At 36.0% G+C, this 13,798-nt stretch overlaps 2 protein-coding genes across 9 annotated transcripts; both read right to left on the minus strand.

Moving 5' to 3' along the window:
- Positions 1-504: 504 nt before the first annotated feature.
- Positions 505-8,247, minus strand: LOC113318911. Of its 8 annotated transcripts, none has more exons than XM_026567240.1 (6): positions 7,937-8,247; positions 5,544-6,937; positions 5,302-5,474; positions 4,486-4,987; positions 3,518-3,770; positions 505-1,587 (listed from the first exon to the last, which is right to left on the minus strand). In XM_026567240.1, exons 2-4 carry the CDS (start codon positions 6,589-6,591, stop codon positions 4,952-4,954), a joined length of 1,257 nt encoding a protein of 418 aa, XP_026423025.1. In that variant the 5' UTR covers positions 6,592-6,937; positions 7,937-8,247; the 3' UTR covers positions 505-1,587; positions 3,518-3,770; positions 4,486-4,951. The 8 variants fall into 8 exon arrangements, with proteins under 8 accessions (XP_026423025.1, XP_026422990.1, XP_026422983.1 ...); XM_026567205.1 differs by having other exon boundaries at positions 4,486-4,575; positions 4,884-4,987; positions 5,302-6,937; positions 7,937-8,244; XM_026567198.1 differs by having other exon boundaries at positions 4,884-4,987; positions 5,302-6,937; positions 7,937-8,244.
- Positions 8,248-8,909: 662 nt separating this feature from the next.
- Positions 8,910-11,857, minus strand: LOC113338493 (putative pumilio homolog 13). The gene is made up of 5 exons (XM_026583906.1): positions 10,182-11,857; positions 9,918-10,077; positions 9,656-9,828; positions 9,311-9,566; positions 8,910-9,217 (listed from the first exon to the last, which is right to left on the minus strand). The coding sequence occupies exons 1-5, from the start codon at positions 11,039-11,041 to the stop codon at positions 9,065-9,067; spliced, it is 1,602 nt and encodes a 533-aa protein (XP_026439691.1). The 5' UTR covers positions 11,042-11,857; the 3' UTR covers positions 8,910-9,064.
- Positions 11,858-13,798: the final 1,941 nt, after the last annotated feature.

A 13,798-nucleotide genomic window follows, 5' to 3' on the forward strand; every position in this document is an offset into this window, starting at 1 on the left:
TTGACAAATCTGTTATGGGTTCTTTAGGGTTTTCTTGAAATTCTTTAAGAAACGTGGAGGGTTTCGTTTGTTTATGAGTCTGGAAATGAGAACAGGCGTAAGAGATTATAAGAGATTTGTTTTTGAGTAATTAATTAGTTGAATGTGTATTATTTGTGAGACACTATAACCACGTCCATTTGCATTGCTGTTATTTTATTTATTTTCAGATCTACAAATTAATTGTTGGTTTAGGTGTTTGGAAGGGTACGTGTGGTGATCTTGGTGGTTTGTTTTGGGAGAATTGAGTTTGAGAAATATTTTGTGTATATTTAAGAGGGCTCGTGGGTGTTAAGTGGGGATGGGAATAATGTGGAACCAATTTGAATTATTTGTGATCATGAGTTGAAATGGAGAACCGGCCAGATTTAATATTCATCAAGTGACAGTATTTTTTTTTCCCAGTAAAATAGCTTCATAAGACATGAACGCACAGACGCAAACACCTACTAATCAAGAGACGATTTATTAATTCATATTTTTCATTATACTTTCCACTGAAATGTCTATCATTTCTTTCCAACCAAATTTTCCACCAGATAGTAAATGGGATTAAGTCCCTAATCTTCCTTCTGATGGAAAGGTTATTACCTTTCTTCCCGTTCCACTCCCTCAAAACCTGTCTCACTTATCCCTGAAACACTCGCTGCAAATTATAGTCTTCAAGAAAATAATTCCAGATAGTAGTTGTAGTCTCATAATGTAGGAAGATGTGTTGATTAGATTTTGCACTCCTTTTGCGAAGCACACCCCTTCACCTGAAAAGAATTCCTCAAAGTGTTATTGTTGGCGCTGCATTATAACACAGTGTCCAAACAAAGAAAATAACTTTTTGTGGTATTTTAGGATTCCATAAACATTTATGTAGAAATGAGATTAAACCCTCATTCTCAAAAGACTTATAACACCCTGCTACGGTAAAGTTGTCACCATATTGCCAAATTCTTTGATCCTCCAGCTCAGAGTTAATAATTGTTAAAATTGGCATCAACTTAGCAACCTCATCTACTTAAGCATCATTCAAAGCTCTACAAAAACCCATATTCCACCCCCTATCTTCTATAAGGCATTCTTGAATAGTAGCTTCCTTCATCCTACTAATCTTGTATAATGCAGTAAACAAAGTCTTCAAAGAATGTCCATTTACCCACTTATCTTGCCACAACAAAACTCTATCTCCACTATTGGTTTAAAAGTTGGTACTGGCTTCCACATGACTTGTACTCTTAAGAATTCCATTCCACAAACTTTTTCCTACAACTTTCTTATATATTGTCACTGGCATAAAAACCTTCAAAGTTACCTCCAAATTTTTGGTTTACAATTCTTCTCCATAATGCTTTCTTTTCAGTCCCATACCTCCAGATCCATTTGGCATGCAAAGCTTGATTCATCTTTCTTAAGTTTTTAATTCCCGCACCTCCACCTTCTTTAGGCAAACTCAGAGAACTCCAACCAACCAAACTCTTCTTAGTCTTTAAATTAGTTGAACCCCGTAAAAAAATGCCTCATAATCCCCTCCATCTTCTTCACCACTGAAATTGAGATCTGCAACAAAGATAGTAGTAAATTAGAATACTGGACAACCCACTCTTGATCAACATAAGTCTTCCACCTTTTCATAAGTATTATCTCTGCCAAGAACTCAAACTCCCTTGAAATCTCTGTAGAATGACATCTGAAGCTCTCACTGCTTTAGACTTACTACCAAGTGGAATCCCTAAATATTTCATAAGAAATGCAGTCAGATTGTAACCAAAACAAGCTGCACATTGTACTGCATTTTGAGATTTCCCCATAAAAGCAACAACATTCTTTCTGAAGTTGACTTTAAGTCCAAAAACTAACTCAAAAGCCATTTTAAAAAATAAAAATTATCCACTTGCTCAACCTCTTCATTTAAGAAAACAGTAAGATCACCTGCAAAATACAAATGATTTATAGTGCAAGCAGTGTCATTGTACACTGGCTTGAACCCTTCAATCAAACTCAAAGATGCTGCTCTCTTGATCATTAAAGAGAGTACTTCCACCACCATGATAAACAAAAAAGGTGAAATGGGATCACCCTGCTTTAGCCCTCCCCACTTATGAATAAATGAGAAGTTGTACCATTTATATACATAGAAAATCTTGTATTAGATATATATACACCATCTTATCCATCCTCTTCATTTGTTGCCAAAGGCAAACCTAAGCATTGTATAATCTAGACAATTCCAATTGATACTATCAAAAGTTTTTTCTAGATCCACCTTCGCCACTAGACCTGGAATACCTTCTCTTTCCCTTGAATCAATATGTTTGTAAGCAATAAGAATACCATCTGTTATTTTCCTACTGTAAAAAAAAAACGCACCGTGAAACTCAGAGATAATAGTAGGCAAAACCACTTTAAGTCTTTCAGTTAAGAGTTTTAAAATGATTTTATAAACTCCACCTATCAAACTAATTTGTTTGAAGTTATTCATTGAAACATCACCCTCACACTTTGGAATCAAAATAATATTTGTACAATTTAACCTCCAGTCCAAACACCCAAGTTGCTCAAATTCCCTAAAAATAGCAATTAGATCAACTTGATAATGTCCCAAACAACTTTAAAGAATTCAATTATAAATCCATCTAGTCCAGGAGACTTATTTTTTCCAAAACTCCATATTACTTTCTTCACCTCATCCACTTCAAAGGTTTTTTCCAGCATAATTGTATGTTTTAAGATCAAAGATGGTAACTCAAAATCATCAAAACTATGTCTACATTTCTCTTTTTCTTTTAGTAGATTAACATAAAATTCCCGGCTTCATTAATTATTTATCACATTTTTCTCATGACACACAACACCGTCAACTAGAAGAGAATGGATATAGTTTACTTTCTGATTATATGATGCATTCTTATGAAAAAATGTGAATTCCTCTTCCCATCTGCTCACCATTTACCTTTTGATTTAGCATGCCATTTCCTGGCAAGATTTAAAGAATCTTTTTTGTGATCAATTTTTGTTACTTCCCTGTCAGTGAAATCATCTTGAGACAATAAATTAACCAATTCCTTCCAAGCTATCCAAAACATCAAGTTTAGTCTCAAGCTTATCAACTTCCTTCTGCAAAGAACCAAACATCTCCCTTCCCCATTGCTTGATAAATGATTTAAAAACTCAGTTGTTATTTCCTATTGAAGTTATGTTTTCCTATTATAGTTTGGGTTCTATTAGGTATGTCTTGTATGGCAAGCCTAACGCAATTGTATATTTCCTGTACGCCAAGTCTGTAAACACATATATATAAACACAATTGTTCTTTGGTTCTCTCAAGTTGAGAAACCTATTCAATCTAAAACCTGTCTTGCAACTTTTTGGCTAAAACAAAACCTGGTCTACCATTAAAATCTTGACCACCAGATTCTCATTTGAGCAAGAAAATCAGGATGAATCGGGAAATAATTTTCAAATCTAAAAGGTGGTTTGGCATGAGTACCTTCATTGCAATTAAACAAAATTGGAGCATGATCAGAGATGGTCTTCTTAGCCTGAACTGCACCAAAGAGATACATTTCTCCTCCCAATCAGATGTGAACACAAATCTATCCCACCTTCTCAAAATTGGTTGTCTTTGAGAATTTTTCCAAGTGTAAGAACCACCCAACATTGAAATATCCATCATCAAGTTATGAAGATTTAAATATCTTCTGAAGTTCTTCATATTCCTCACAAAACCACCTGCTTGATTCCTGTGAGAATGATGTAGAATAGCATTTCAGTCTCCCCTGAACAACCAAGGCTCAAAATATATTATTATGATATCAGACAACTCTTGCCAAAATTGTTCATAATCCAATGGATCTGTTGCACCATAAACAACTGTAAATAACCACACAAAACTATCATGGTCATTTTTAAATTTCAGAGTAACAGAAAAAGATCTCGGGAGATATAGAAATGGGAAAGTATATACATTGGGAAAGGAGGGACAAGAATCTTAGGTTGAGTCTTGCTTGGGTTCTTCTTACAACAATTAACTACTATAGAAATGGAAATTGAAGGTTTCAGCGAAGCCCTTTATTTTTATATATATTGTCATCGGGTTGCTATTTAATGGGCGGTGTGGTTGGAAAAAAATCACATTCAAATTGCGAGCAAACAAGGGAGGAAAATGTTAAACTCTCGTATGGTAGATATCAAGTTGTTATTACTTAAATGGTCTATTAATGTTGATTAGTTTTAAAACATAAAGATCGATGATTTTGTTTCCGATTGGGTAAATTGTTGGTCTATTAATGTTGATTAGTTTTAAAACATAAAGATTGATGATTTTGTTTCCGATTGGGTAAATTGTTCAGAGAGTAGTCCGTTGTAGGCTCTTTTTTCGGCTCTTTTGTGCACGATACTTTCTTTTTTAATTCCATCTTACCTTTTCCAGAAAAGAACCGGTAAATTCAATCTTACCGTCAAATCCACTGGTGAGTTGGTGACGTGGCTTGACATTTCAGTTTTGTTGGGTTTTCTCTTTCCACTGATGTGATTATTCGTTTTACCCTGGTTCCGTTCAGGATGAAAAAGAGAAATAACTTTAAAAATATTTAATAATGCAGCATTAAAGTTTAAGATTTATCTAATTTAGATGTTGATTTTCATGATTTTTGGTAATTTTATTACTTTTTTGTTTTTTTTTTTCATTTTAATTTACTCTTTCGTAAAAGTAGATTATTCGGTTTATGGTTTTGAGCAGGGACGGACCCAAGAATTAGAGTTGGGTGGGGCTAAACCTATGTAAAAAAAAAAAATTATTCAACGAGATAATCTAAAATTCTTAAGTTTCTACAAAAGAAATTCTGAATTCGTACCTTTTTATTGATGCAAACATACCATACATAACTTGTCCAACAACCAAATCATAATCATTTCCTAAGCTTTATAGAAACACTTGCAAGGCTGCAACATAAACCACCTAAATCTTTGAAAAATTCCAAGCGGTTAGCTCCATAAAATTAATAAAAAACATTAATAATCAAGAAGTCATACAGACACACACTTCGTAGCAAAAAGTTATATCTCATTAAGCTTGCATAAGTCTTTAGTACAAAAGATTGACTACTTTATAACAAAAAGTTGTTATACATAAGATTTTACAAGTGGGTAAATACAGGTATAACATTTGAACCATAAATAAGAAGATTTTGGCCCAGCGAAATATATTATATATATGACTATCTATAACAAAAGATGTGAAACCTATATATACTGAGTGTATGAGAATTGAACCTTTCGTGGTTTCAATGAAGCAAAGTCATCTATGATATCATCACATTTCACTTTTTCCGCAATTTCTCTTTCAGCGTGGACTACCATACAATCTCCAAGAAACTCATTACCCATCTTGTTACGAGGTACTGTTTTCACAATATTCATACATGAAAATACCCTTTCTGCACTAGCTGTTGAAACGGGAAGAGTCAAGACAAGGCGAATTAATCTATCTATCAAATTGTAGGCATTTGACTTACCTGTTTCAACCAACCGCTGACATAAATCAGCCACCGTAGTCATGTTTCCAAAATCTGGATTGTCAACAACGTCTATTTTGTAATGCTGTAGTTGGCTTCTTAAAACACATACCTCTTGTTCCGTGAAATCTTCAGGGTAAAACCTTTCTGCAAGACTGCAAAGGGAATCAATGTCAAAAGATTTATAATTTTCATCCGGACTGAAAGCTGAACAAAGCATAAGTAGCACCATTGATTCCTCTGTGAATCGATTTCTTAGCTCCGCTAAGTGAAAATCTATGACAGCGTTAAATATATCAACACGGTAGTGATGCTCAATAGTGATATGGTCTTTCTGCTGACAAGAACGACTCGTTTCCATCATATATCGATCTGAAAATTCTGGAAGGACAATGTCATGTTCATCACACAAACGTTTAACACTTCCAAAAAAAGTAACCCAATTTGTGTCTCTCAATTCTTGAAGAAGCACTTTTGTGGACTTGACAAGATTCATGGCATTAACAATATCCTGTGTTTTCTGTTGTAGAGCTTGACATAGCACTTCGGTTATCTCCATGACACTTTTTACCAAGTGTAAGATAAAAACAAACTCAAAAGATCTGATTGCAAGATAAGGACCCTTAGTTATCCCCCTTATCTTAATGGTCTTTCCGTCTTTCATAACATTTTGAAGAACTATGCAAGCTGGATTATACATACGAAGCAAACTGAACACAGAACCAAAATGTGAGCTCCAACGAGTATCTGCTGGCCGTTTCAAAGTATGAATTTGATTGGCTCCAGAACCAGTCTCAAGTTCACCATCAGCTAATTTTGTGGCGATCTCTAATACTGCTGCAGATTTCAACTGACTGTGACGCTTAGGAGAAGCCCCGACAAGCTTGACTATAACCTTTGACTTCTCAAAAAACAGATAGACATCTTGCTCATCTGTAGCTGCTTCTACTAATGCTAGTTGTAACCTGGGAGCAAAGCAATGGACATAATAAGCATATGGACAATCTTTAAGAAACAATGCCTGCAACCCATTCCATGCTCCTCTCATACTTCAGATAAGCTCGGCGCACCTCGTCTTGTTGATTCACTGGATATTCCCAAATTTGACGTCGCAGTCCTGGGTCACGCTCATAAGAGACGCCGCTGGATTCTGTACCGACATTTTCTTGGACTGCAACTTCCTTGGATAAGCTGGAAATAGTTGGTTGAGCATATGTCCTGTTTTTTTGTTGCTGAGAAGTACTAGGTTGATTATGTGGTGATGTAGTAACGTCAACATTGTTAGTAGAAGGAAACGCAAATCTTGATTTGTCACCCACTGTCGCCTTGAAGAATGATTGTATTGTTTTTCCTTTCTTAGCTGGCGGACGGAGATGGTCGAGTGACATTATAACCTGAGTAGAGTCAACAAAATTTAATCTGGTTGCCAACCAAAACCTAGTATACAATTTGATTTCACTATAACAATTGGAGTGAACAAAAACAGCTCATAAGAAATAATTAATATGAATTGGCTTTTTATAGAAAAGATAGAATTTACAGAAGCACCATTACAACCAAGTCACCAACGAAGTACTTCTAATCTTTCATTTATTGGAATTTCTAACAGGCAGTGAGGCACCAGTATCAAAACCCCTATTTTCCATTCATAAATCATTCAACAACATAACAAGCATAACATGAGCAGATTACTGCATCAAAATCTAAAGTAAAATAATCAAAAAATAAACAAAATGAGATAAAATTACACAAACTAAATCATTCAATTGCAACCTACATGGTAGTCAAAGTGAATACCAAACTCCACATTTTTCAAAGTGATTAAAAAACATTCACCACTTGGTACTTAAAATTTGCAAAGTAGCAAACAATGAAATCAAGTCCTTTTCACTGAATAGTGAATAATCATCTAATTTGCAAGATATTTATACCAACACCTCATTCTCAAGATGGATCGACTCATCAATAGAAGATAATCAATGAAACCCTATTTAGTTCTAGACTTGTAGAATCCAAAAAAAAATTCAAAACGTATGAATCACCAAAATAAATTGTTAGTAAGCACATTGACTCAGCTGCACCTTGTTAACAAAATCAAGATAAGCACTATCACAGAGTCAGAAGACCGAGTAACAAGGAAGACTTCTAAAGCTAGTTTTACGCTAAGTTAAATCAGAGTCTTGAGTTTGTTAGAGTCTTTGTTTTGATAAAGTGTGTAACAACAATGTAACTGCATTGCAGTATCTTTCTAGTATAAATAAAACTCTAAAATCTGCACATTAAGTGTGGAAGTATTTCACCCAAATATCATCTTCTAGCTTAAATAAAATCCCTAATATTTGAAACACTTTTAAATAAAACCTAAAATTACAAGTAAAAATTAATCATGATACCTTTAGCCTTGACCAGATCAAAACGATGGTTTAATCAATTGAATCACCACGACATTTAGTAGAAATTGATGAAAATCAGGTCAAATCAACGGTTTTGAGTAGATATTTTTGAAAGAAGAAAATGAACTGAGAGTTGTCCACTTCTCAATAATTCATCGTCTAATAAAAGGGAAAGAAAAAGAATAGAGTAGGGGCCTAATAATAAAAATCTTAATTATCATGGGGCTAATAATAAAAAAGCACAACTAATACCTATAGTAAAAAAAGAAAATACAGCTGTCCCGTCCCTAGTTTTGAGACATGCATTGAATGGTTGGAGGAATGGGAGAAGGAGAGGTTTTATGAGATGAAGGAATTCAGGGGAAACGGTGATAAACGTCTCAACCTTGATGGGGTAATATACTGATTTTGATTCTCTCTTTTATCTCAACCTTTTCAAGTGCAACTCTGTCAGTTTATTGAAATAATTTCTTACATTATGGAAAATGATAAATTAGTACTTAATTTTTTATTATTAATTTCTTCCATCCAGTAACTCATGGGCCCACCTTTAGCGAACGTCCTGGGCCCAGTCCAGCTCTAACAGGGCGCCCTTCGGGCCAAGGGAGTATGCTACAAGATTGCCTATACGAAACCAAATTCCATAGGGTTACCAAATTTATATCAAACAAAGACAATCTATTCCATGGATCTATCGGATTGGTAACAACTTCTTATGGAATTTGGTTACCTTTGTAGCAGGGAACCGATATATGTTCGGTGGTTATCGGATTGCATACAGAATGCACGCAAGTGTATACCTATAACTCGAGTTCTTAAGGTATTTTACTTGCATTCTGTATGGTAAAGTGTCATCGATCGTTGAATCCTGCAAAGTAAGTTTGGACCATATCTTACACAGTCCCATGCACAATCATAACCAGTCAAAAGGAATAAGCTAGAAAAGCGATTTACTTGCAAAATATGGGGTTAACTCATCAACAAAATTTCATTCTGCATAATCAAAATGTTTTACAAGCTCATGTCTACATAAGCCAAAACAGAAATCCACTACACCCAAATTAACAAACTTACAGTTACACTAGAAAACAGACAAAATTGATGGACTCTAGAAGCTAAGATGGAGCCTCACATTACAATTGCATCACCTGTAACAACAACCAATTCCTTGTGCAATTTGAATCTTTTAATCAAGTTATACACATTCCTCCCATTGGGAAGATTCTCGAGCTGGCCCGAACATTTGTGAAGGACGTCAACTAGTTGGCGCAATGCCTTTCCCTGTCAAACACAATTTTCGAAATTCAGATTAATGCTACCCAAAGTTATATGTCTTCACAAATGCGGTAAAAATAGCTAGATAGAACTTCTTACCTTTGTAAGCTTAAGTGCTTTCTGGACGACATAGTTGCCAAACTTATCTTGAGCTAGTTCAACAAGTTGTTTACAATCAGAGAGGAGTTGCGAAACTACAACATCGGTTGCATTCGATTCAATACATTTTTCTACAACATTACTGCCATACTTATTCTTAGAAAGTGGAAATAAGTATTTTTTGCTTATAAGCTCATTGCATATAAGGCTTGCAGTATAAGGATGGCGCTCTAGAACATGTTGCACAATAAAATTCCTGCAAAATACCAAAGAATAACCCGTCAAATACTTACGATATCAGAGGACACAACCCAAATTCTTGCATAGAGGTTTAGAGTTTAGTACCCGTAATCGTGTGCAGAAAGGAACACGGCCTCGCCTATGATGATTGATAGCAGCTGAGTTTTGAGAGGATCGACGATGGAATCAATAATAGATTTGAGAGCGAAGCATCCTTGTTCTGTAGTAGAAAGCTTAACGCAGTTTATCACCGCTATTTCGTATAGATCCCCCAAGTACTATCAAAGATAAAAAAAACTCTTGTAAGACATCCCGCATCCGAAACATGAACATCATGGAATTCACAAAAAGGATATAGTTTACTCACCATATTTGGCACATGTATGCAAAGTTTTTGAACTAGTTGGCTCCCATTCTGGTTCAACATGAGAGGAAATAGGCTAGGCTTCATAAATCGCAACACGTAAACGATTAACGTGGGATTTCCCATGAGCAGTTTGATCAGGAGACTTTCCATCGCACGAGACCTGAAAAATTTGCCAATGTTAAACCACCATTGATTCGGAAAGAAAGCGAAAACGAAGTTGAAAAGTAAACAGCATTAACAAACAAGGTTTGAATGTGAATTTACCCAGATTTAGTGTTAACTTCGTTGGCGATAACATATACGATTGCTTTGAAAAAATCTGCGGAGCTGCTGCCTAGTAATCTGGTCAGTCGCGGTGCTTCACCTTCATTACATAGAAGTTTCATCAAGTACTTGCAACCTAATTTATGGCTTCCCAACATGAGTATATCGTATCCATTCAGTTCATCAAGAAGACTTGGGTCATCATTCACAATTTTCATAATCCGATAATCATTCCAACCTTGCATCTTCAAAGAGAAGAAAGGATGATGTCGAGAATTAGCAAAAGAATTCCCAACATAATTACCTTGATTGATGATAGTTGAATGTTCGAAACTCGGGTACTTTGAAGAACTAGTTCTGAGTGAAGAACCCCAACCATTATTCATAAGATTAGAGTTCATTGTTCCATTGGTGAAACTATGAGTACTGAGTTGGCCTGGAGATGTTATCATGGAATTTGATGCACCATATGCAGCACATAGTTTCTGTTCTTCAACTGATAATAATCCTTGAAAAGAAGAGAGCAATTCATCTTCAGTTGGGAGGGAAGGAGGAGCAGGAAAAGAACTAGCTCCGGATGAAGAACCCAAACCATTCATATAACCATGACTGATCATGTTAGGAATAGTACTAATTGAACGCTTCTTGGAAGAACTAGCTCCGAATGAAGAACCCCAACCATTATTCATAAGATTGGTGAAACTACGAGTACTGAGTTGGCTTGGAGATCTTAACATTGAATTTGATGCACCATGATATATTATCTGTTCTTCTTCATCTTCATCTTCAGTTGGGATGGTATTACAAGTTGGAGAAGGAGCAGGAGAATTAGGCTGATAATGGGTTTTAAGATCTGCCATGAATGAATATCGAGAGAAACTTAGAACTGAAAAGAAAGCTAAGCTAGGATAATCTTCTTGTGTGTCTCATGCCAAGGTCTAGCTTCCTACTTATATAGATTCAAGAAACTCAGTATTCAAGAATAGATTCAAGAAAACCAGTAGTAATTGCAGCGGAACTGGAAAGTGTTTCTATCCTTAGTAGTCCGTCGCGGAATAGAAAACCTTCCCTAAATATGACAACACTGAGTATGGAATTCGAGTTAGAAGCGTTGACTGGCGATTTTCTAGGGTTTCAAATTCCCTTTCTTCTTCTCCTTCCCAGCCATGGCTGGGGGTTTCTTTACAATAGCATCAATGACCAAAGGTCCAAAACAGCCTACTTCGATAGTAACTTTTCACGCAGCTTCAAACCTCATTCAGGCATTTATACAAACAGCTTGTGTGCCCGTTGCTGGTGATGATGGGATGGATTTAATTTTATTCTTATGCTTGAACACAGCTCCTTCCCTGCAGAATTTCGATCAACACACGCATAAAAATTCAACCTAACATTTATAGTAGCATACTTGTAGCGCATCAGTTCAATCTTCCTCTTATTTTCTTTTTTGGTCTGAAAATCCCCACATTTGCTATGTTCCTCTTGATTCAACATTGCTTCCACTCTCACTGATTTCGCCGCCTCAATTGGGTTTCTTCCTTCCCTGATTTCTCTTGACTCAAATAGTTGTTCACAAATGACTAATTCGGATCCAGTTTACAGCCGCGCCTTCCTTTCTGAACTGTGCAGAGTACCACCCACATCGGTAAATTTTAGGCATCAGTTGATGCCCTGAAAACAGAAATTCAGTACGATTAATTCGAAGAAACCTAACCATTACATGTACAAAACTCAGGGGTGGGACTATCCTTGGACTAGGGCTTGCTTAAGCCATCCCCAACAAGACGAAAAGACATTTCTTTCATAACCCTTTTTGAGTTGGGCCATAGTACATTAGTAAATTTTACCTTTAAGCCAGCCCAACAAAAGAGTCAAGTCCTCCCCATAATCTAAGGCTGTGCTTGATAACAGAGAAAGGAAACAATTCCATGGAAAGTGATTCCATGGAATCAGTTTCTTGGGGGATGCAAGGAAAAATTTTTCATGGGATTCCATGGAATTAAGTTTAAAACATACTTTAGGCCACGTTTTCTTTTACAATTCCATGGAAACAAACTTTTGACCAAACAACGGAATACACGTTATTTCCATAAAAAGATGACTATTTCCATGGAATTAACTCCTATCAAACACAGCCTAACTGAAATGGAATAATAACAATGGCATGAGAGGCGATGAATTTACCTGGAATAATAATAATAATGTCTCGTCTCGCCCTGTCAAATTTCAAAAATTGGAATGCAATAAGAAAACCCCTAATTATAAAATTCTGAGAGTTAGAGAGTTTATCCAGATTAGAATAACAGAGACTCGGGTAATGGGGTCCTCAGTTTCTTTAAGTTTTGAGCTGTTAGTAGGCTCTCGAATTCGAATTCCAGACTTTCGATTAAGAAGTTCGAGTTACTATCTAGGTTTCGTATAGGTTGCTGAAAGAATTCAGAAGTGATAGTAGTAGTTAATAACGAAGAAGAACCTGATCTTTTTAATTTTCTTATAATATAGTATACGGGCTGAATCAGCCAAAACAGAATCGACCGATCCTGGCCACATGATCGCATCTGGACGACCCCGAATTACTCTTATTTCCTCCCCGAATTACTCTTTCTAGGCCACAAGATTGGCAAATCCTAGGATCACGACTCGGGTATTTTGGGGGAAGAGATTGAATGGAATTTGTGATAGAAAAATTTACTTTAAAATGGAAACCTAAGGGAGATCTCTACATGACTATTCATGGAGAACATGTATTTTTTTTCAAATTTGTTTAAGAAGAAGATAGAACTAGGATTCTGGAATCTGGATCTGTTTTCATTGTTGATAGGTTATTTATTGTGAGACAATGGTCTCATTTTATTGAACCTTAGAGATTGGTTCAATTAACATTGTACCAATCTAGATGAACCTTAGAGATGTTGCAATTCATCTTTGGAATGAAATGGATTTGCAAGATTAACTAGTGTAATTGGTAAACCCATAATGACTGATTCTCAAACGACTTTGAAGACTAAAACGACTTATGCCAGAATCTGTTTTAAAGTGGATGCAGAATGCACTTTCCTGCTGAGATCCCTTATAGAATTGACAATGAAAAAATTTGGCACGGGTAGAGTACCCTTGGAAACCTTTATCATGCTCGCATTCTAAGAGTTTTGGCCACTTAAGTGGAAAGTGCAACCTTGCACCCAAAACTAAAACCAAATGGGTTCCAAAAGAAAACGTAGCTAACAATCCACTAGAGGGGATTACTGAAGGAGTTGCAGTTCCATATTCAGTTACTAGGATTAGTGAAAGAGCTACCACTCTCAACAGACTTCGTAAGTCCCTCAGTTCTTCGTATGAAGTTATTGATACTGAAGATAGGATGGGGGAAATTACGGTGGTGTTAGAGGTAGATCAGACGACAAAACAAATTTCTGCCGAGAAGGAAAATGAGGAAGTTGAATTCATTCAGTCCCCAAAAGGAACTTGGACTGTTCATTCCAAGAAGCCGCACAAACAAGCAGGGTGGGCTTCCTATATTCAATATTTGAATCCATTTTCAGTTCTAGAATCCAATCCTGAAGATGTCACGATTGAGGAGCTTAATGGATCAATTGATTTCAATGAAGAGCATGGTA

This window comes from Papaver somniferum, chromosome 1 (genome assembly GCF_003573695.1).
Source record: "Papaver somniferum cultivar HN1 chromosome 1, ASM357369v1, whole genome shotgun sequence".
NCBI lineage: Eukaryota > Viridiplantae > Streptophyta > Magnoliopsida > Ranunculales > Papaveraceae > Papaver > Papaver somniferum.